The sequence below is a fragment of the Thamnophis elegans genome, chromosome Z (genome assembly GCF_009769535.1).
Source record: "Thamnophis elegans isolate rThaEle1 chromosome Z, rThaEle1.pri, whole genome shotgun sequence".
NCBI lineage: Eukaryota > Metazoa > Chordata > Lepidosauria > Squamata > Colubridae > Thamnophis > Thamnophis elegans.
The window spans coordinates 106423234-106443331 of record NC_045558.1 but is presented as its reverse complement, the minus strand read 5'-3'; the positions used below and the strand labels follow the sequence as shown (position 1 = coordinate 106443331).

Here is a 20098-nt window from a genome sequence, read left to right as displayed (position 1 = left end):
TCACACCCAACCACCAAGGCGATGGATGGCAACTATAGAAAGGGAAACCCGCAACCTGGAGTGTTCCCAGTTTAGGCAAACTGAAGAAAAATATCTAACGCTACTCCTTCCCATTTTCTTCCTTTAGTCTTCCTCCTTAGTCTTAGCTATTTCAAAAAAAAAAAAATTACAATGTTATTTCAAATGTCTTCTCACTTGGGTGCTTGTCATTTTTAATTGCAAAGTAAATTTTAAGCATTTTCTAACGATGTTGAAGGCTCCATTAGTTATAGAAGATTTATTGTCATCTGATGTGATAATATTTAACTTGGGTGTATAGGAGAAGAACTAGACTTGGCTTTAACAACGAAGTATAAATATGGCGAAGACCATAAAATATTTCTTGTTTAAGGAAATATTCACAAGAGGAAATGCAAGAATCAAATTTATAAATAAAAAGTTTTCATAACAAAAGAAGAGATTAAAATAAAAGCTAGAAGCTGTACATATTGAATTGATTTACATCATTATTAAAAGTATGCTCTCAATTGAGGATATATTATTTTAGCAAATTCATTTACTTTCCTCCCTGGGAATACTAGATTCCTTATTAAGAGACAAAAGAAGAGCTACTGAGGTCACCAGAGATAGACAATCCCCTGTAGGAGATAAATTCAGACATCTGCTAAGAGAATATATGTCATTTTCTCACACCCTGAGGTTTGAAAGAGAAAAGGGTGTGTCAGAGGATCGATATCTCTGGTTGCATTAGGCTTTGGCCATGCTTTGCTACCAACCATGGCATTCCAGCATAATACTCCTTCAACAAAAGCTCTTCATATATCTGGCTGAAATCTCCATTTTCCTCTAGGCCACAATGTGTCAATATTTGAGAAGATTTGGATAGAGCAGAACACTCCAGAAACTGGTCCGCACAAACAAGGAAGGCCCCATCTGTGGGATGCAGGCAGCACACAAAACCCATCCCGGAAAGAGAAAAAATATTGCTTAAAGATTATGATCCAGCTGAGCTTTGAGAGGAAAGAGGTTTTGAATCCACAAACACAAAAAATGGGAAAAGAAGGGGGGAGGGAGATCAGCCCAGTTTAAGAGGCATTTGTAAAAATTCCATCCATAAAAAACAAACAAAATTAAAATGAAAAAGATAACACGATAGTTTTAAATCAGGGTAAATTTGCCACTTGTTTCCTTGTGTCTTCAATTTTATTTTAACTCTGAGGTTTTCTCTTCTCTAATAATAAAGATTTTTCTCACCATTTCGACACACAGTCTCTCCTGTGCTGCTTCCGTTTCAGGGGCTTGTCCCAACTTTCTGCAGCCATATTGGCTGCTTCTCTTGTAGCTGGCAAAAAGAGCTTTTTCCTTGATCAATCAGGGACTTTGCGATGCCCCTGAGATCAGCAGGACATGCCCTTCACTATTACCGTACCTTCAGAATGGTTTAGATCCAAAAAGGATTGTCCAGCAACAGAGATATCGACAGCAATCCTGGAGCCCCAAGATTGTGTGTCGTAGCGATATCAAGACCCGCCCTTTCCGGAGTTCGGAGTTTAGAAAAGAGAGCCAAAAACAGAGGGAAAAGATATAACACTGCCATCTAGTGGCTAGAGGCTTGGCAACATCTGATATTATAAAGCTATCGGCTTGGTTTACTGAAAGGGTCAGTGGAAAAAGCTTCACTGAATTTGTCTGAAACCTAGCAAAAGCCTTGGATGTTTTAGTGGCAGTGTTTATAACTTGGAAAAATGGCACTATATGAAAAAGAAAAGGAACTAACATTGCAAACATTATGTTAGAAATTCAAAAACTCTTAATAACTACAGAGAGAATTGAAGAGAGTCTTGAATTTATAGATCAAAATACAAAATATCAAAATACAGAAAGTATGGAGGGAAGAGTTGAGAATACTTATAAAACAACGATGAAATTTGAGAACAAAGTACAAAAAAATTACAAAGACATATGAAAGTAATAAGAAAATTGTTGACATTGACGGCAAATCGAGTGTGGAGGGAAATGATGTGTGTGGAATACGGAAAGGAAAGCGATGAACTGGAACTCTGAGATGTCAAAACATAGATGAAGAAAGGAGAGAAAATTTGGCAGAAACAATGAGAGTAATTTCGGCAGAAGCTCCAGTGATAAAAAAGTCAAGCAGAGGAAAGGAACAGATGGAGGGTTTTGAATTCTTATAAGATATCCAATGAAAAACAAGTTGTCAAGAGAAGTCCACATAAGACTTAACAAGAAAACACTTAGAATACAGATTCTACAAATGGCAAGAGATATTGGACTGCACTATTTCTGGAAGGATATAGGATGATGAAATGAAATGTCACAATAAAATTTAGTTAAATATAGTTAAACTTTGTATTATGTATAAGATAAAGTAATAATAGCTATAGTCAAATAAATGATTAATAATGATAATAAAGCATTTATATATACTAGATTGATAATATGAAATTTTATATAAACTGTAAGTGATGATAATGGAGATAATGTTGAAAAGTCTTTTTATAAAAGATAAATAATTCTATATAGAATAGAAAGATGTAATATCATTGGATAATTTCAGGATGATGTTATGGAATGCATTACATCATTTACTTCAAATTTAATATGCCTCACATAAAAAGGATGTAATAATAGCTATGGTTAATTGAAGTTTAACAATTACAATAATTTGTATAAATGTACATTAGAATGATGATACTAATAATGGAAAAAACACGGAATTGAAAATTATTAGAGAATGTTGTTAATGCTAAAATAATAGAATGATTTAGAATAGGATACAAAAAAATTCTTCATTATTAGATATATTGAAGATGATATAATGAATCATTATAATATAAAAAGATACATATTTAGAATACTTTGTTTAAAATGGTGAAACAATAGTGATGTTTAAACAAATGAAGTACAATAATAATGTATACAAAGATATTTGATTGACAATAAGTGATTTTTGATAAAGCTCAAGTGATGACTATGGAAAGGATGGAGAAAGATTTTATAACCAATCGACACACTGCATGTAGTTGAAGAGGTTTTGCATGTTTATGTTTGTTTGAAAATAAAAAAATTATATATATAAAAAACCAAACCCACCCCCCGGTCCATGGAAAAGCCTCTCTGCATGGAACTGGTCCCTGGTGCGCAAAGGTTTGGGGACCACTAAGATGGAGGAATGGTTGGCAGCATTAACATATCTTACCCAAATAAAACGAGTAATGGCTACTGAATATTTTTTACTCACCTCACCAATCTTTTGAACCAGATTTTCTGTTGTATAGCCTGAATATGTGGTACTCTCCACAGCTGGAAGCAGGTAGGGGGGTGAGTTGCATATGAGGATGCAGACTTTATGTGTGGGACCTCTGTTTGGGAGAGAGCGCAAAAAAGGACACAATGAATGAAAATTGGGGAATTACACATTCAGTACACAGTGCATTATTATAAGTACTCCCTCACTTACAAACACAATCGGGAACAGAATTTTCTTTGCTAAGCAAGAGTTATTAAGTGGGTCATGTCTGATATTTGGCTTCCCCTGTTAACTTCGCTCATCAGAAGCCAGCTGGAAAGATTGCAAATGGAGATCACATGACTAGGAATCTGCAACTGTCATAATTACATACTGGTTGCCAATTTTGATCACATGATAATGAGGAGTCATAACAGACACCAGTGCGAGAACCAATTAATAACCACTTTTGTCAGTGGTCACTGTAACTCTCAAACAAATGGTTGTAAATCTAGGATTACCTGCAGAAAGTAAGCTACACAGGCAACAATGTTACAAATTTGCCCTTTATTTTAATGTTTCTGGATGGGACTATCTTGTCTCAAGAAATACCACACCTGAGTGAGAGATTTAACAAACCAAGCATAATATTTCTTTAGTATGATTATGAATGAAATGGAATTTATCTGCATACTGGGTGGTTTTAAACTCCACGCTATTTGGATTTTCCTGCTTCATAGTTCACAGCAGTTTTAGCAGGGCGGCACTTAAGCACATAAAATGGTGTGGAAAATGTAATATTCCTTTCCACATGCCTCTGATCAAACTGGTAATAAGCTGCTTTAATTTTTTTTAAGTGCTAATATACTGGATCACAGATTTCCTATATCGCAATTGTTTCAAGAGCTGTGTCAACTGTTTTATCAATCTACTTTACTTCTTCACCGCCCTAAAATTGTAAACAGATCAAATATTACATATATTAAGGCTCCTATTTTCATGAATTGACCCCTGAAACTATAAGCTCTTTGAAGAAAGCATGTAGCATTACTTTAAAAGAAAACAAATTTGCATGAGGAAAATTACAGCAGAGGCAGAAGCACAATTCTTATGCCATAACCTCTCATTCTAGACACTGCATGATTTACTGAAGTAAATGTATCTAAAAGATACAATTAAAAAATCATTTTATTTAATCTAATTCCTGGTAGTGTAGAACAATTCCAGTTGCATAAAAATTACAGCCACAAAATCAACCCCAACATGAGTCATGGCCATTTGTGCTAATATTAAAAACAGATGGGTGCTCTCAAGCACATTCACTGAATGTACTTGTACATTTTCTGCCCTTTGTTCCATCACCACCTACCCCCACCCCTCAGGATCACTTACATTTGCTCTCTCATCTTCTTGAAGTCATCAAAAAGTTGTAGGGCAGTACTGAGACCTTCTGAGATGAGGCTGCAGCTCTCACCACCACCACCCACAAACCTGCAAAGACAACAAGGATACGAAAACTGGTGCTGAAGACCAAAGCCTTATTCAATTTAGCTCAGTTCTTAGTGTAATAAACAAACAACCAAAAGGCTATCTAAAAGTATAGTTACATCCAAATCAGAAAATCATGATGAATGATTTTATATCCTGGTTTGTTTTTCAGGCATGAGTCCACAAGTTTAATTCTTCCTTTGTGTATGTAAACTGAATTACAATAATCTGAACAAAACTATTTTTATGCTCTGGCAGCATAAACAAAGCTGCTATATTTGATTCAACAGCTGATCCAGTTTTGTGTCTGTGCATCTGCTTGAATCAGTTTTGAGTCCAGGTAGCTGCCTGGACTAGTTCCTGGAGTTTTCTTGACAAGGTTTTTCAGAGGTGGTTTGCCATTGCCTCCTTGGTCCAAGGGCACCTAGTTAAAGTCTAAAATGGGAGCTAGAATTTATGGTCTCTCAATTTCTAGCCTTGTGCCTTAGCTTTCTTGAGCCATCTAGTTTACTTCAATTTATTTCAAAACAATGAGCTGCAAAGGCTTTAGACACCATTTTTTACTCTTGGTCTGCAACTAAAAACCTTTTAATCTGAGATGTCTGAATTTAAACTTAAAACTTTATATAATACTTATTATATTTGAATTCCAGCATCAAACTACCCAACATCCTTTAACTTGAGTCTCCCAAATGAGCTGGAGTTGAACTTCCATGGCTGGTAATTATGAGATCTAAATTTCAAAAATACTGCAGGGACCACTTAGATATGTTTTAGTCTTCATAGATGGTACAATGGTAAATTTTACCACTTGCCTTATAACACACATTTTTATGGGAACCCAGGGGTCTTCGCTTCTGATCCAATTGCTATGATTCAACTTTAGGTATTTTGGTTTTTTTTAATCTTTCTTTCCAGTTTTTCCTAAACTGGGAATCTACATAAATTTCTAAATTAATTGTGTTCAGTTATCTAGCCAAATATATTACCCATAACAGATTATAGGCTAAAACATGTCACAAGCAGAAGAAAATAATCTTATGGCACAACACTGACTAAACATTTGTTCTACTAGCTTTCCAAGATTATTTTTCTCATCTCAGTAAGATGCCACATTTAAAATTACACTCAGACAAATGTATTCTAAAGAAGAAACAGCATTAACACAGTCTTATACTCACTGAATGCTGTCCAGCCATGTGACAAATTCATACGCACTGCTTGTTGGCGCATGGCACTGTACATATGATTCAGGAGCGCAGTCTACTGTATTGAACACCACCAGACTGTATTGGGTACCACCATACTGTAGAATAGGTTGGAAAATAGGTTGGATATAGAGTGGCTTCTGGACAGAGATATTTTCAACAATATTTCTGATTCACATGAACATGAACACTCTTCCTAGTTTAAACTACTATTACTAATTAAGGATTTTGGCTTCTTTTACAGTATACATATAATCTGCTGCTCTTGAGATGTGCAAGACTCAAATTTCACCCACATTGGGTGCTGATATTTTGACTTCATAAAAGAGAAAGTTGGTTGTTATGATTGAAACAGAAATTTAAGCAACTATGACATTAGCAAGTATGGCAAGGCTATACCTTCCTATACGGCTGTCCTTCCTATAACCAAGAAGAATATATCATCTTCTATCTATATAATATACAATTTTCTCATAAACAGTAGCTCCAGTCTAGGTTGTCAACTGACTGGCATCAACACGAAAACCACAATACTTGAGAATATGGTGTAAATTTGTAAGGATGCAGTTCAATATACTCTGGATCTTATAATTCTGATAATCTAAGAATTATGATCTTAGTATTCCTTATTATTCAGTTATACAAGTGGGAATTACTTTATTCAAAATGACTTCACTATGACATAAACTATTAGTATTTTATTCAAAGATGTAATATATACTGAAAAATTCCCTTTCTACCTTTTATCTCCTTCTGCAACAGACATATATGAAAAATATAAGAGAATTCTTGCAAACATATATGTCTAGGTCAAGATCTGAATCATCTCAGCACCTCAGAAAACTTCCAAATCCTACACTATTTTTAGTCAGAAACTTTTTAAAAAAGGCTAAGCAACATCACCTCCACCATTTAAAAAATGACTACTCTCAGTGAATTTCCCATATCCAAACAAAGAATATTTCATCTCTCTCTTCAGCACCTCCCAATAACAGGAAATAATAAATTATTTTCCTTCTGTTTGCAGGGTCCTGTGATCATGTGATCAGGTTTAATAATATTTTTACCCAAACCTGGCATTTGTTTCTGATTTTCTGAAAAAATGGCCGATAGCAAATAATGGCTTTACTTTACAATTGTGGATTCACTTTTCAGCAATGGCATTCAGTTAACAAATACTGCAAAAATGGTTATAAAAACAGGTCCTATGAGGTGGTGACCTTTTTTATGAGTGCCGCGACATGGTTTACACTGCATTCAAAAGACCGCATTAGAATGTGAATATACAAATACATCTAAGTTACTATGTTTCAATTCTCATATACTTTTTGGAGAATGAATGTATAGTTGCAGAGGCCTATTGTATACCAAAATGGCACTGGCTATTCTCAGACCTTTGTTTCCCCCTATTTATTTTTCTGGGGAATATTCATTTCATAGAATTGAAAAAGGCTTTTCAAGCCCACTTCCCTGCTTAGCAGACAGTACTTTTCAGCTCCCTATTTATTCAATTTAGAATCTCAAAAATATTTTCACACTCACATCTCCTCCAAAGTCTGTTTCAGCTGGAGGACCACCATTAAAGTACCTGAAAATGAAAAGAAGAAATCCTTAGAAAACAAAAGGAGAGAAAAGTTATCCTAAATAAATATGGCACCAGAAATTCAATGATGATAATAATAAATCATGGTAAAATCGCAAACGGTAATGGAATTGAAATACCAAATGTCTAAATTACCAGAAGCCATCAGATTTCTGGACATTTTATAATTAGATAATATCAAACATGGGGCACTTAAAAGTAAGTTTAGTAAAGAATATATCCAGAGTGAGAAAACTGCTAAAGACAAAATTGAATTGTGAAAACATCATCAAAGCGATTAATACTTGGACTAAACCTGTGATACAATACATTGCGGGAATAAATTTATGGAAATGGAGGCAGAGGTTTCCTTCAAGTCAAACAAAATATTGAAGAAGAAAAGCATGAATTAGCTGATTAGAAAAGACAACCAAGAACAGGCATTGATACATATTAAAATTGAAACTGAATATGCAGGAAACAAAATATGAATATCAAAATTATGTAATGAAAAAGTACAGAATTTTGCAAGGAAAAACATTATATGATCACTTTCTACAAAAGATCAAGGGGAAAACAGATAAACTTGGCAATGGCTTATAACTGGAAGATTAAAAAAAAAAGAAATGGAAGGTTTGATTCTAGCTGATTAAGAGCAAGTTATATGAATTAATGCAATCAAAGCCAGAATTGAAAATTTGTCAAATGATTCAAACTGCACTTTGTGTGAACAGGCAGAAGAAACGGTAAATCATACTCAACCTATGCAAGAAGATTGCACAAACTGAATATAAACAAAATGACACAGTAGCAAAAATGATTCACTGGACCATTTGTAAAAATTACCATCAGCCATCAGCCTATGTTCCCACCAATAATGAGAAATTGGTGGGAACATAGAATTAAGAAAGTAGTAGAAAATGAACTGGTTAAATTGTTATTTCTAAATACAACTGATAAACTCTTGGCTCATGACACAAAATTAAACTGTAATTAGAAAGAAGAAAGTATTGACTTAATCAATGTGGCAATACCAGGCAACAGTAGAAGAAAAACAACTGAAGATCAAAAATACTAAGTTCTGAAAATCACAACTGAAAGATTATGGCATAAGATTGACTGTGGTTGTCTCAGTGGTTATTGGCATAATATGTGCCTTACCAAAAAATTTGCACAAAAAATCTGCATATTGACAAATTTTCCATCTGTCAATTAAAAAAGGCTTGTTTGGCTATGCAGACAGATATGCCAATACATTACAATCTAAATTCTTGAGAACCTGATGTCTATGAAGGCCAATACCAGCTAAAGAACTGGCAGCTGTGATTTCACATTTTTATGTAACTGTAGCAGTAATGACAAACTGATAAAATGCCTGTCACTGGTGAGACACCAAGCAATTTTTGGTGACATGCCAGGCCTCTGGACTCTCTGGAAGTCACACAAGAGGGCTTTATTCTTGGGCAGTCTCTTAGGCAATTGAAAACCATGCAAGCATTCTCATGTGATTTTTCTATGGCTCCATATGGCCTGCAAGAGCCCTCTTGTGCAATTTTCAGAGGTTCTGGAGCGTAGGATCTGAAGGAGAACAGATAATCTGGACAGAAGGTGCAGAAAAGCCTCTCTGCTATAGGGTGGTATATAAGAGTTAACCTGCAGCAGGGTCAAAGTAGACATTTTCTGAATTTTTGACATGACTAGGCCAAAACATTTGCCATCGCTGACCTATACTACTGGTCAACTCTCAACGATTCTGGGCAGATCACAATAATAAAAAAATCAATAAAACATAAAAGCTAAAAGGAAGCAAGCATAATGAAGCATTGTGCTGCCCCACATACTCACACACACTTGTGTGTTTTAGAGAGTTTATTAATGTTACCCAGCAGTCCCCTTCACCCTGCATCAGAAGTGTCCCAAATAACTGCAGCCACAAGCAGATCAAGATTAGTCTACAAGGCAATGGCCAATAGTCCATACAATAATAGAAAGTTGCTCCGACAAGAAAGTCCACCAAATAAACTTAGAGACACCAAACAAAACTGAAAGTACATCTAGGAGAACTCATTTGACAGAAGATTAGTCTCTCCAAGGCATAAAGTCAAGCAGGAAGCACAAACACACACACAGCTATAAACAAAACACATTGTTCCTAGCAACGTCTCCCTTTGTCTGCCGTGATAAATAGCTTTCTCGTGCAGCTCATCAAGATGGGTGGGGCCTTCTCCTGAGTAATCTGGCAGATCTCCTTTGCTCTTTTCTCTGCCTTGCGTGCTGTTGGGGATCCAACACAGAAGGCAGCTCCTCCTCCTCTTCACTAGCCTGTGAACTATCCCCCGTCAAAGCGCTCCGTAAATCTCTTTTAGCCAACAGTTCAGAATCATTAATTAACCCAGTTCCTAATGTGCCAGGAATGAGCTCATCCTCTCTGGAGCCAGCCTTGAAGGAAGACATCACAAGCATATGGTCTTACTTTCCCTCACCAAAGGTCTGGGTGAATGAAGATCCAGGTCTTCACACCTCTTCTAAACAGCTATGGGGACCATTTGGATCTCAAGGGGATGGTCCAAATTTCTGTTTCAGTGGACAGACACTGCTACATAAAAGGCACTCTCATGGGGTCTTGAGAGGTCACTGCTTAATTGAAGCAACCCAGAGAGCGCCCCTAAGCAGATCTTTGGGGAGCTAGGCAATCCCTCAATAATCTGGCTCTATATCAGTGATGGCAAACCTTTTTTGGCTGCCGTGCCAAAAGCAGGGGGAGCACAGGGGGGTCGTGTGCCAGCGTGCCACACCCATAATGCTATGGGCATGGCCCCTCCCCAGCGCATGTGCGCAATCAGTGACACCACCACTCCACTTTTGCCGTGTTTTTTTCCCCCTTCCCCAGGCTCCAGAGGCTTTCTAGGAGCCTGGGGAGGGTGAAAACAGCCTCTCCTGCTCCCCCTCCCTGATGCCCTCCAGAGGCTTCAAGAGCTTCCCTGAAGCCTCCGGAGGGTGAAAAATGGAACTACGGGGAACCTGGAAGCCTGTTCCTGAACTTGCCCATAGGGCCGGTTTTTTGAGCTTTGGAGGCTTCAGGGAAGCCTCCGGAGGGTGAAAAATGGCCTCAAAGAAGGCCGAAGTCAGCTGGCCAGCGCACGCATGCACGTTGGCCAGCTGACTGGGCAATGCCTCACTTGCCCTGACAAATGGCTTTGCGTGCCACCTATGGCACGCGTGCCATAGGTTCGCCATCATGGCTCTATATCATGCAGGGCTTTATAGATAAAACCCAATACCTGATTTTTTGCTATTATCCTGCTCAGGTTACATTGAAATAATTGAAGTGCATAAATGGTATTCTGGCTGAGTTATTTAATACATTTTATCATCTGCCAGTTTGATAAAGTTGAGACTAAATTGTAAAAACTCTTAGTGCTACCTGAAAAAAAATTCTTATTTGAGGCATATAAGATAATATTACACTGTCCCAGTTTTACAGGAGTTGATTGGAGAGACTTTAACACTGATAACAAGATACTTGGCTCAGATTAGGTTACAGGCGTAGAACTGTTTGCACGGCATATAGCTGGAAAGCTCAGTATCTGCTACATGAGAAGACTTCCTCACTTGGCTATGGTACTGATTATTTTGACACTGCACATATTGTTTTATTTAATTTAAATGTTGTGAATCTAATTTGGAATCTAGAAGTTTATTCTTTCTATATGACTGAAGTTCCTTTTTTCATCTAGGAAAAAAATAGGTCCTCTGTTTTACTACCAACTTTACTCCAACATACTCCAACACAGAAATGCATCATATATATCTCATCAGAAGAGTTTCTACAAATCATGACACATAGGCTTACTAAAGTCAGAATATAAGTTGTATATACAAAACACAATAACAGCCAATCACATATTACTAGCATTGTTTTCTACCTACAGCCTCCACTGACAAATCAAGGGAAGCAAAAGGTATCCTGAGACTATGAATACTCACTCAATTGCAGGGAGAAGATAATGCTTGCGCAAAGATTCAAAGTAAGGCCCAAGATTGGCAGTGCCTTCAATAACGAATACAACATCAGCAACCATCCCGATAGGTTGAGCAGGCATGTCCAGCATTGGTACCACCATCTCCTTCAGCTACCATCAGATGAAAACATAGAAGAGTAGTAAAACAAAATATTAAAGACAAAAGCCAGTTGAAATAAATGACTTCTTAGTGTTTATTCAGTATTAAAAGAGGACTAAATGCTGTGCAACATAAGTGAATTATTTCTGGATAAGAAAACTATTTACATTAGACAAGTGAAAGAACAAGAATAGTAGAAGACTAATAAATGAAAAGTGGAATGAAAGCATACGGAAGAGACAAAATGGACTATAATGGGCAGTACATCCCTCATTAGTTCAAAATAAAAGATTCCTGCAACCCAAAGCTTTATCTCTAGACCTTGTTTTACTATAATTACCAGAAGAACTAGCCTTCTGAACCTAAGATTATGAGGCATGAGTGAGAATTATACTTCAGAAAGATCTGTAAAACAACATTCTCCATACCTAATGTTGTCTAATTTCCAGCCAGAACTCCAACACATGAGTTCCAGTATCCCTCACTCTGTAGAGGTTCTGGGAAAAGTTGATTTAGACCAATATTTAATTCCCAGAGCAGTTAACAGATACTTATAGGAAGCCTCCAAGAAAGGATAAAGGCAACCCCTTCTTATTCTTCACCTTTACTACTCCCATCAAGAGCCATTCTGAAAGCCAGCAGCTAGTTGCCACGCCCTTTAGTTGTTATGCGTTCCGAAAATTAAGAAAATGAAAAACAAATATTGCTTCCGCGACAGCTTAGGCTTTGCTTGTTCTGATTTTACTCTCAAAGCTTAATTTAGTAAAACCAAAGCCACGAAGGAGAAATGGGAAGGGTGTTGTTTTGGCTTTGCTCAAATGAGACGATGGAGGAGAAGCAGGAAGGTTATTTGTGCCTCGCACTCGGAATTTCTTTCACTCTCCCCTCCACACTTCAATAAATGCCTCTCCCACTTTGAATTCTCTCCCCCTCCCATCTGCACTTCCCCATCTCCGTACCCGAAAGAGACATCCGGCTTCTAGAGTTCTCTTCTTTTACAGCCGCAGGAAATGCTTCCCTTCAGGTCCGCTTAGGCACGCATGCGCACAGGAAACAGTCATCAATTTAGCTTTCATTCTATTTTGATAATTAAGAATTCTTTTACTCACTCCCTTCCTCCCCGTAAAGAGTGAACGAATCACAGACACAGGTGGGAAGGGCCAAAGAAGAAAAGAACCAATCATGCATGATCGCACTTGTTACCATAGCATCGCCTCTGCTTACATCCCGGCATATCGTGGGTTACTCAATATGGCGCCAATGAATCCCGAGAGTGAAAATGTGCGGAATAATAGACAAAAGGAATAGAAACAGCGGAGTCTTGCTAGAGCCTCGGTAGAGTTGCTCCCGCTGCCATTTCAGTGTGGAAAAAGGCTGCCTGGCTCAAAATGTGGGAGGAGGCGGAGAATTCCGTGACCTTGTTGTGCCTTACCGCCAGTAGTGGCGTGCCCTTATACTGTAGGAGCAGAGGAGGGTCTACAAAGCAGCAGGTGAGAGGCGTCCATCCTGCTTTTCATTCCAATTTATAGCGAATCACTTTGTTTTAAGAAATACTTGTACTGTGGAGTCTCGGTGCCTTTTGAACAGGGTTGTTTGCTTACAGTTACCCAACTAAGTATCATCAGTAGTGATGAATTTGGAGTTTGCCCCATGTTCTCCAGCAGCCAACACTCAAGATAGGCACATATCAACATCAGGCAAACAATCAAGCAGAAAACAATATTCTAATCAAAGAACTATCAAAGAAAAAAAAACATACCCCCACCAACATTGGCAGGGCACGTTACTGTATATAAATGGGGAGCAAACCCCACACTCACCAGCACTGATGATGTTATCTAGTTAGATAATAAACTACTAAACTCAAAAAGCAACAAGTACTTCCGTCATTCCAACTCTGCGCTACATATATTTTCTTTTATTGAAAATATATGCTTGCTAAAAGGCTGCATGTTGGGAGAAGATAATGATTGACCTTAATCCAACAATCTAACGTTGCATAGTTTAGTTGGGAACAGTATAGTATAGTGCTAAAACACTTCCTTTGATTCTTTAAAATTAAAGTTTTTAAAGTTTAGCATGATAAAAGAATTAAAATTGCTAGTTATCTAGGTTGTTATGAGGGTGGGAAAAATGATATATCTGGTTTAGCAACTGCTCTGCCTTAATCCGTTTTGCTAAAAGTTATGTTAAGAAAAGTGAGAAAAACGGTGCTAAATATTTTGGAAAACTGTTTTCAATTTAAATAGATAATTCAATTGTCTGACTGTCTAATGTATTTTCATATGTTCTTATATGAATAGTACACTAATGTTTATCTCCTCTTTCCCAGTTACCCTTTTCTGTAATTGGCTCCCTGAATGGGGTTCATATGTTTGGTTCCAATTTAGATGTCCAGCTGATAGCAGCCCGTACAGAGAATACTCACGTGATGTGGAAAGTGTTTCATAATAGGTATGTAGAATCAGGAATATGTATGCCCACAAGATGCCATGTTGCTAGCAGGTGGTCAGTTTCTTCCGTAGGCATTAATGCATATAGGTTAATTTTTACAAGAATTAAAAGAACTGTCAGGTTTGTGTATGTCCTTAGCATCAGTAATTTTAGAATATTGAAAACTTCAGTGCTTCAGTGCTTCTGTAATTGCAACACTGATATCTAAACCTTCTGCTGATAATCAAGATGCTAAATATCTTTATCCAATACAAATTAATTATTTTTCATTGTCTCTGGATTCCTGAGTTTCTCTTAGTATAAAGTGTTCTAGACCTCTCCATGCCAGTTCAAGTTCTTAAAGCAGAAAATTGTGTGATATGGAATTAAATATGCGGCTGTTCAATAGGCTGTTAATGCCTATTGAATTATGTGGAATAACAACACATGATCCTAATGTTACTCAATAATCATTTTCTGGAATGCTGCATATTACATAACTACTTCTGTCTTGAATAATGTTAAATCAAAACATTGATATACAAATACCCACAATTCAGTTTTATTTTCTTTATTGGATATCCCATTCGTTCATGATACAACATTGGGCCTTCTTATTGAAGCAGACATTCTGACATATATTGATGTTATTATAACTTTTAATGCATGGTAAGACAGTCTAGAGAAAGGTTTTTTTTTCATTCCTCATACTTGTTTAGGTTCAGGGAGGTACAATATGTTTCACTGAAGTGCAATTATTTCAGTTTAGGAGGAGTAGTTAGGCTAGGTTTAAGAAATTTGTTCTTTATTCTTGCCATTTCAAGATACATTATTTATGCTGTCTTTCTTTTAGACTTCTGTTCTAAACTAGAATGGCTAGAATGAAAAGAGCTGAAAACAAAACTGGGAACCTTATTTCATTCTCCAGTTCTATTAATCTTCAAAATGTATTTTATATGTAGAAAAATTCTTTCAACTATTTCAGATTAACATAGCAGATTGGGACACATCAAGTTTTTATTCATCTTTTCAAGTAAATATGTTTCTAGATTTCCAGAGCTCTTAAATACACAGTATAAAAATGGGAAAAGTTGGAATGAAGGAAGAAAAAAACAACTTGAGGTACAAATTCCTATTTACAGAGTTGTTATAAACACAGCCAGGGAGTAGAAGGAAATATAAGACAATTTCTAACAAAATTCTCTTTCGTACTTCACAAAGTAGTTTTTACTGAATGTGAACATTCCAGCTGAGTTGGGGGTATTCAGAGAAATTATCAATCTCTTGCAGCTATCTTATATATTCTTAATGATTTTCAAGTTCCAGTAAACTTTGATGAAATATTGGATTTCTTCTACATAATTTGAAAACTTGCAAAATATGGGAAATATATTTTTCTGTCTATCTGCTGTAAATATTTTGCACTCATCAATTTCTCTTGTTTGTTGTTCCCAGTATCACCCTCATTGTGTTGTCCTCAGAAGAAGATGCCAGTGACTTCAGTCTTGGAAGACTTCTTGAGAATGTTTTCAATGCCATGGTGAGTGATCAAAAATGACCTCTGTAAAGGAAATTGGAAGATAAACCTAGTCCATTGGGCAAAAAAAATAATTTCAAGTAAAAGTTATTTTATATGTTCATATATACTGTATGTGTGCACATGGTTACAAATCATGAGCCTATACAAGCCAGATTTTTCTCATCATGGGGAATTAAATGGTGATGTACCTGGAAGTTTTTTTTCTAGTAATATAGAAGATCAGCCAGTTTATTTTTACAGGAAACGTTTGTAGTAGTATTTAGGATAAGTATGAAAATATCGTTCTTTCTATGCTCTTGTTCTCCTAAACTCACCCAATTCCCCAAGGGCTTGTTTCTGCATCTGAATGGCATGATGTATTTTAATACAGGTACTAGTACTGGGCTTGGAGGAACTAACAAATGTTCGCAACATTGAACGTCTCAAAAAAGATCTAAAGGTAATGTCTGACCCAACTGTCACTAGAAATGTGGAGAGAGGAGTAGGTGTATATCATATGAAAATGGAAGGCAAGAATGTGGGCTGCAGAGGAATTTTTACTTGGGATTCATTTTTAGGAAATGTTTCCTTTTTTTCTATAACAGACTCTTTGGTCAGTTGAGAGGCTTTTATATCTAATCTTATATAGAGGAACATTTTAGCCTACTCTTTGCCCTTGAAACCACCTGCCTTTGGCTTGAGGCAGTTATGTCTTCTGCAGGCCTGTATTATATCAAGAAATTCTAGCAATAGAAGAAGTGAATTAGTGGTAATTCTTACTGTTCATTTCACTGCCTAATAAACTGAACGTTTGGAATATTTTAATCCTTTGCCATTTAATTATTTCTTGCACTATTCTCTAGTCGTGTTTTAAACTGATTGACAGTTTCCTGGAACCGGGCAATAGCTCTGCTGATCTGACCCAGTGTGTGGAATGTGCTGTGATGCCCTCCAGAGCAATTCTGCAGGTGAGACCATCTAATTTTCTCTTCCCTCCTTCAGTATGTCTCAACACATTCAGTCTTTCAGTCTGGGATTTTGAAAGCTGATGGAAAAATACCTGGAAAAATAGATTTATGAACAATTTCTCCATCAAAACACTTACTTTAAATTAATTTAAGACATGTCGAGTATTTCAAATCTGATGCTTTAGTTCAGGCATGAACATACGTTTTACATCTGTTGTTGCTTCCTTGCCAAAGCAACAAGTTTAGTGGATTTGGGATTAGCTGTTCAATCCCAAAAAGATTTAAGTGGAAGTAAAGGAACTGTTGATAGTGCCCACTCTAAAATTATTAGTTGCATCTTATCGTGTTTTACATCTCATAATAATGAAAGTTACAAATTGAGAGTTAAGGGTAATTTGGAGAATTGGAAACAAATCTTAGTGCTGTCTTGTTCTTTCCTGCTCCAGGAATGCCTAGAAGCCTTCGCCTCTGCAGCAGAATCCCGGTTTGGTTGCTTACTTGTGGGCAGTCGTATCTTATGTGCAACTGAACAGTGGTGGCAACTTGCAGCCACAGAAGCCATGCTGCTGGTGTGGCTTGTACGTTCCCTTCCTCCACATACTTCCCGCGATCTGCCTGTTTACCTTCCCCAAGGCAGTCCCACGGTGAGCAGGTTAAAAATTTGAAGAGGAAGTGAGGATATGTAAGTCCATATTTCAAATTTTTTCCTGTCCCTTTGTTCCAATAGGTTCCGCACCGTTTCCTGACCTTTCAGCTTGTGCCTGATATAGAAATAGTATTGCTTTGTGGGCCTAATCCCTCCTTACAGTGCCTGACTGATGAGGTGTGTGTGCTGTCTTTCAAATGTGTCTGATCTCTTTATCTAGAAGAGCAGTTTTTCACCCTTCTTAAAGCACCCTTCTTAAATTTATTATTTTATTTGTTGGCCATTGCTGATTTACATGCTGGGTTTAATAGAGGAGGCATGCTTGAAGTCAGTAGTGTGCAGCTACTTCAGATTAATAGCCATAATGCAGCCCCCCAAATTTCTGGGTGAAAGGTGTGATAATATTTTTCTCTTGACTTTGGAGATTTTAAGGATTGGAATGGGAGCAGTTTATTTCTTGGTAGCTTTTACTCTCACTCATACCCTTTAAAATTAACAATAGTGGTCATTTGTTGTTGACTTTCAGTGGTATGATTTCAGCGTGCTGGGGTTGCCTAAGGGGCATATAAATAGAAAGACACCTGTTGATCTTTGAAGTTGGGGCCAAATGTCTGTTGGAGCTTTTCTTTCTTTCCACAGCTAGTTAATCAATTTTGGCAACCACTGCTGGATCTGCTGAAGGCAACTGCCAGAGGCCCTGCCAGATGCCTACCACCTGGCATTGTCCTTTCTCCTGGTATCCTGGGGTGAGTTTCAAATTTCTGGGTGGTCTAAGAAACTAATTTCATTTAGGATATGGACTCAGTGTTTGTTAAACCACATTCTGTCCTCTTTTTAAAGTCTCCTGAGGCATTCAGGGGCAGTACTTTTACCATTATTTCCCAAGATATAAACCATGGGCTCATCTTTTACAGGTTACTGCTAATTAATCAAGACCAAAGGAAAAGCCTCTTTACGGTGCAACCTCATGGGGCTTCAACTGAAGGTATAACTCATACATTCTTGTACTGGGGGAGAACAAATTAGCAATCCCTTCTATTTTAATATTATGAAAATCATAAAGCTGACAATGTATGGTATATAAAAGGATAGCCTATTAAAATATCCTGATTTCCTTCATATAGCATCTGAAATGTCCATGAAGAATCGGCTTTGTGCCCTCCGTTCTTTCTATGCTTTAGTTACTTCCTTATACTTTCCTTGTGAGAAGCAAGAAGAACACGCAGGTATATTCCCATCTTTCTGTTGAGAAAAATATTTGCATACTGAGCTTTTAAACGTCTGACTGGTCATAAATATTGGAAGAAGTCCTATGTGACTAAAAGAATCAATAGGCACTAAGATATTTCCCAATTTCTGCTTGTACTGCACATGACAAATTTTGTGGCCATATATATTATTTAATAAAACTAAAATAGTTTATTAATATAAATATGTTTATTAATAGTAAAATTATATGGCTTGAAGAATTGGAAAGAAACTGAATAGAAATACTTCAAATGTATAAATGATTGTGATTGGTACTAAAACTGTATACGGAGATATTGAATAATGGAAGAATGAAGGATGAAATTCTGATTTAATTAAGGAAACATGAATAACAAAATAGGTGAAAAACACATCTTTGAATATTATAACGATATGGAGGAAAAAAGTTAAAATAGGGATAGAAAATAGAGGGGAATGATAGTAATTATATATTAATATGTTAAGATATACAAAAGGACAGAAAGAAGGTTTAGAAATGAAGTGTGATAACAAAAGGCATGTATAAATAATATGAAATAATGGAAATGTAATGTAAGATTTAGGAGTAATAAAATTATGTTTATCTGTTCTGAAGTGTATGATAGCCAGATACTACACCATTCACCAGTGATATGTATAAGGAATATAAAAAATAAAAATTTGGAGAAAAAAACCTAAAATAGTTGAAAGTTTAAATACTTTTTAGAGTAAATAGCAACATTCTTTAGTATCTAGTAGTACATCCCAGAGTTGATCTTTTTGTTGCATTTCTTTGGAGCATTTATACCAAACCTGAGAGGTTCCTGTAGAACATAATCAAAGATCTCAGTACTGTGGGGAAAATAGGAGGAGGAAAATATGTTGGATATGTTTACTGTCTTGAATTATTTGTAAAAGTTATATAGGCTGGATATAAATAAATGAATACATTAATATTTATTTTCTCCCAGTCCCTCTGCAGGAGGACTTTCATGCTGGTTTTACCCATTGTCCTCAGCACTGTTATATGGTCTATACTACACACAAAGCCTATGTTATCCATGGGAGGCAGCACCAGCTCTTCTTAATCTTGAAGTCAGATGTACCTACCTTTGCTTTACGATCCTTAGCAACCTGCACGCTACAGGCTCTCACAGCTGAAGATTCGGCCTTTTGATTTATCTTGTTGAACTCGATGATGAAATTTGGACTGGCGAGCTAGAGCCTCTCAGTATGGTTAGAATGACATATTTTCATTCAAATGTTGTAATGAACTTTTCTTTGTGCAAATGATGATTTAGGCTGCAGAGAAGGATTTTGAATTTATGGAAATACTTTCAGAAACAGGAGAAAGTGAATAATTCAATGCAATTCAATTCTACCCTCTTATGTAAGTAGGAGGCAATACAGCTAATACAGCTGTAGGTGATGACTAGTCTTTGGTCTCTATTCTCCAGGTGTTTAACATTGGTAAGAATTTTGTCTCCCATAATTTAATGAACATTATGCACTAACATAATGTTGTCTCCTATAACTTATTATATATTATACACTAAGAAAGGTGCTTGGGCCAGTCTTAGCCCTAACCATGATGTAATTATGTAGAATACAGCAATTAATCTTGAGAACCAGTTTGATCCAGTGGTTAAGGCACC

The 20098-nt window shown here is 36.7% G+C and overlaps 3 protein-coding genes across 7 annotated transcripts in view; 1 reads left to right on the top strand and 2 right to left on the bottom strand.

The window, feature by feature from the left end:
• The window catches only part of MED25 (mediator complex subunit 25), a 28006-nt gene extending 15314 nt beyond the window's left edge, over window positions 1-12692 (bottom strand). For 3 of the 5 annotated variants that reach the window (XM_032238017.1, XM_032238018.1, XM_032238022.1), the window contains exons 1-6: window positions 12253-12600; window positions 11516-11661; window positions 7489-7534; window positions 5920-6044; window positions 4643-4741; window positions 3263-3383 (exon numbers count right to left, since the gene is read on the bottom strand). In XM_032238017.1, the coding sequence (XP_032093908.1) occupies window positions 3263-3383; window positions 4643-4741; window positions 5920-6044; window positions 7489-7534; window positions 11516-11661; window positions 12253-12267 (552 nt within the window). In that variant the 5' untranslated portion in view covers window positions 12268-12600. The other 2 variants (XM_032238020.1, XM_032238021.1) reach the window with 2 other exon arrangements.
• Window positions 12693-12785: 93 nt separating this feature from the next.
• On the top strand, window positions 12786-19639 carry FUZ (fuzzy planar cell polarity protein). The gene is made up of 11 exons (XM_032238023.1): window positions 12786-13140; window positions 13983-14104; window positions 15539-15623; window positions 15994-16062; window positions 16466-16570; window positions 17017-17214; window positions 17298-17393; window positions 17856-17962; window positions 18131-18201; window positions 18341-18442; window positions 19415-19639. The coding sequence occupies exons 1-11, from the start codon at window positions 13039-13041 to the stop codon at window positions 19618-19620; spliced, it is 1263 nt and encodes a 420-aa protein (XP_032093914.1). The 5' UTR covers window positions 12786-13038; the 3' UTR covers window positions 19621-19639.
• LOC116522913 (AP-2 complex subunit alpha-1) overlaps window positions 15617-20098 on the bottom strand; it is a 47965-nt gene continuing 43483 nt past the window's right edge. Inside the window, exons 23-24 of the transcript XR_004257011.1 lie at window positions 19554-19745; window positions 15617-15644 (exon numbers count right to left, since the gene is read on the bottom strand). The gene's annotated coding sequence lies outside the window, so the exon portion shown is untranslated. The remainder of the gene's footprint in view (window positions 15645-19553; window positions 19746-20098) is intronic.

Coding starts and splice junctions, on each gene's coding strand:
- FUZ (XM_032238023.1), top strand. CDS start 13,039: ATGTGGGAGGAGGCGGAGAATTCCGTGACCTTGTTGTGCCTTACCGCC. Junction 16,063..16,465: donor GTCTCAAAAAAGATCTAAAG/GTAATGTCTGAC, acceptor ACTATTCTCTAG/TCGTGTTTTAAACTGATTGA. Junction 16,571..17,016: donor CCTCCAGAGCAATTCTGCAG/GTGAGACCATCT, acceptor TTCCTGCTCCAG/GAATGCCTAGAAGCCTTCGC.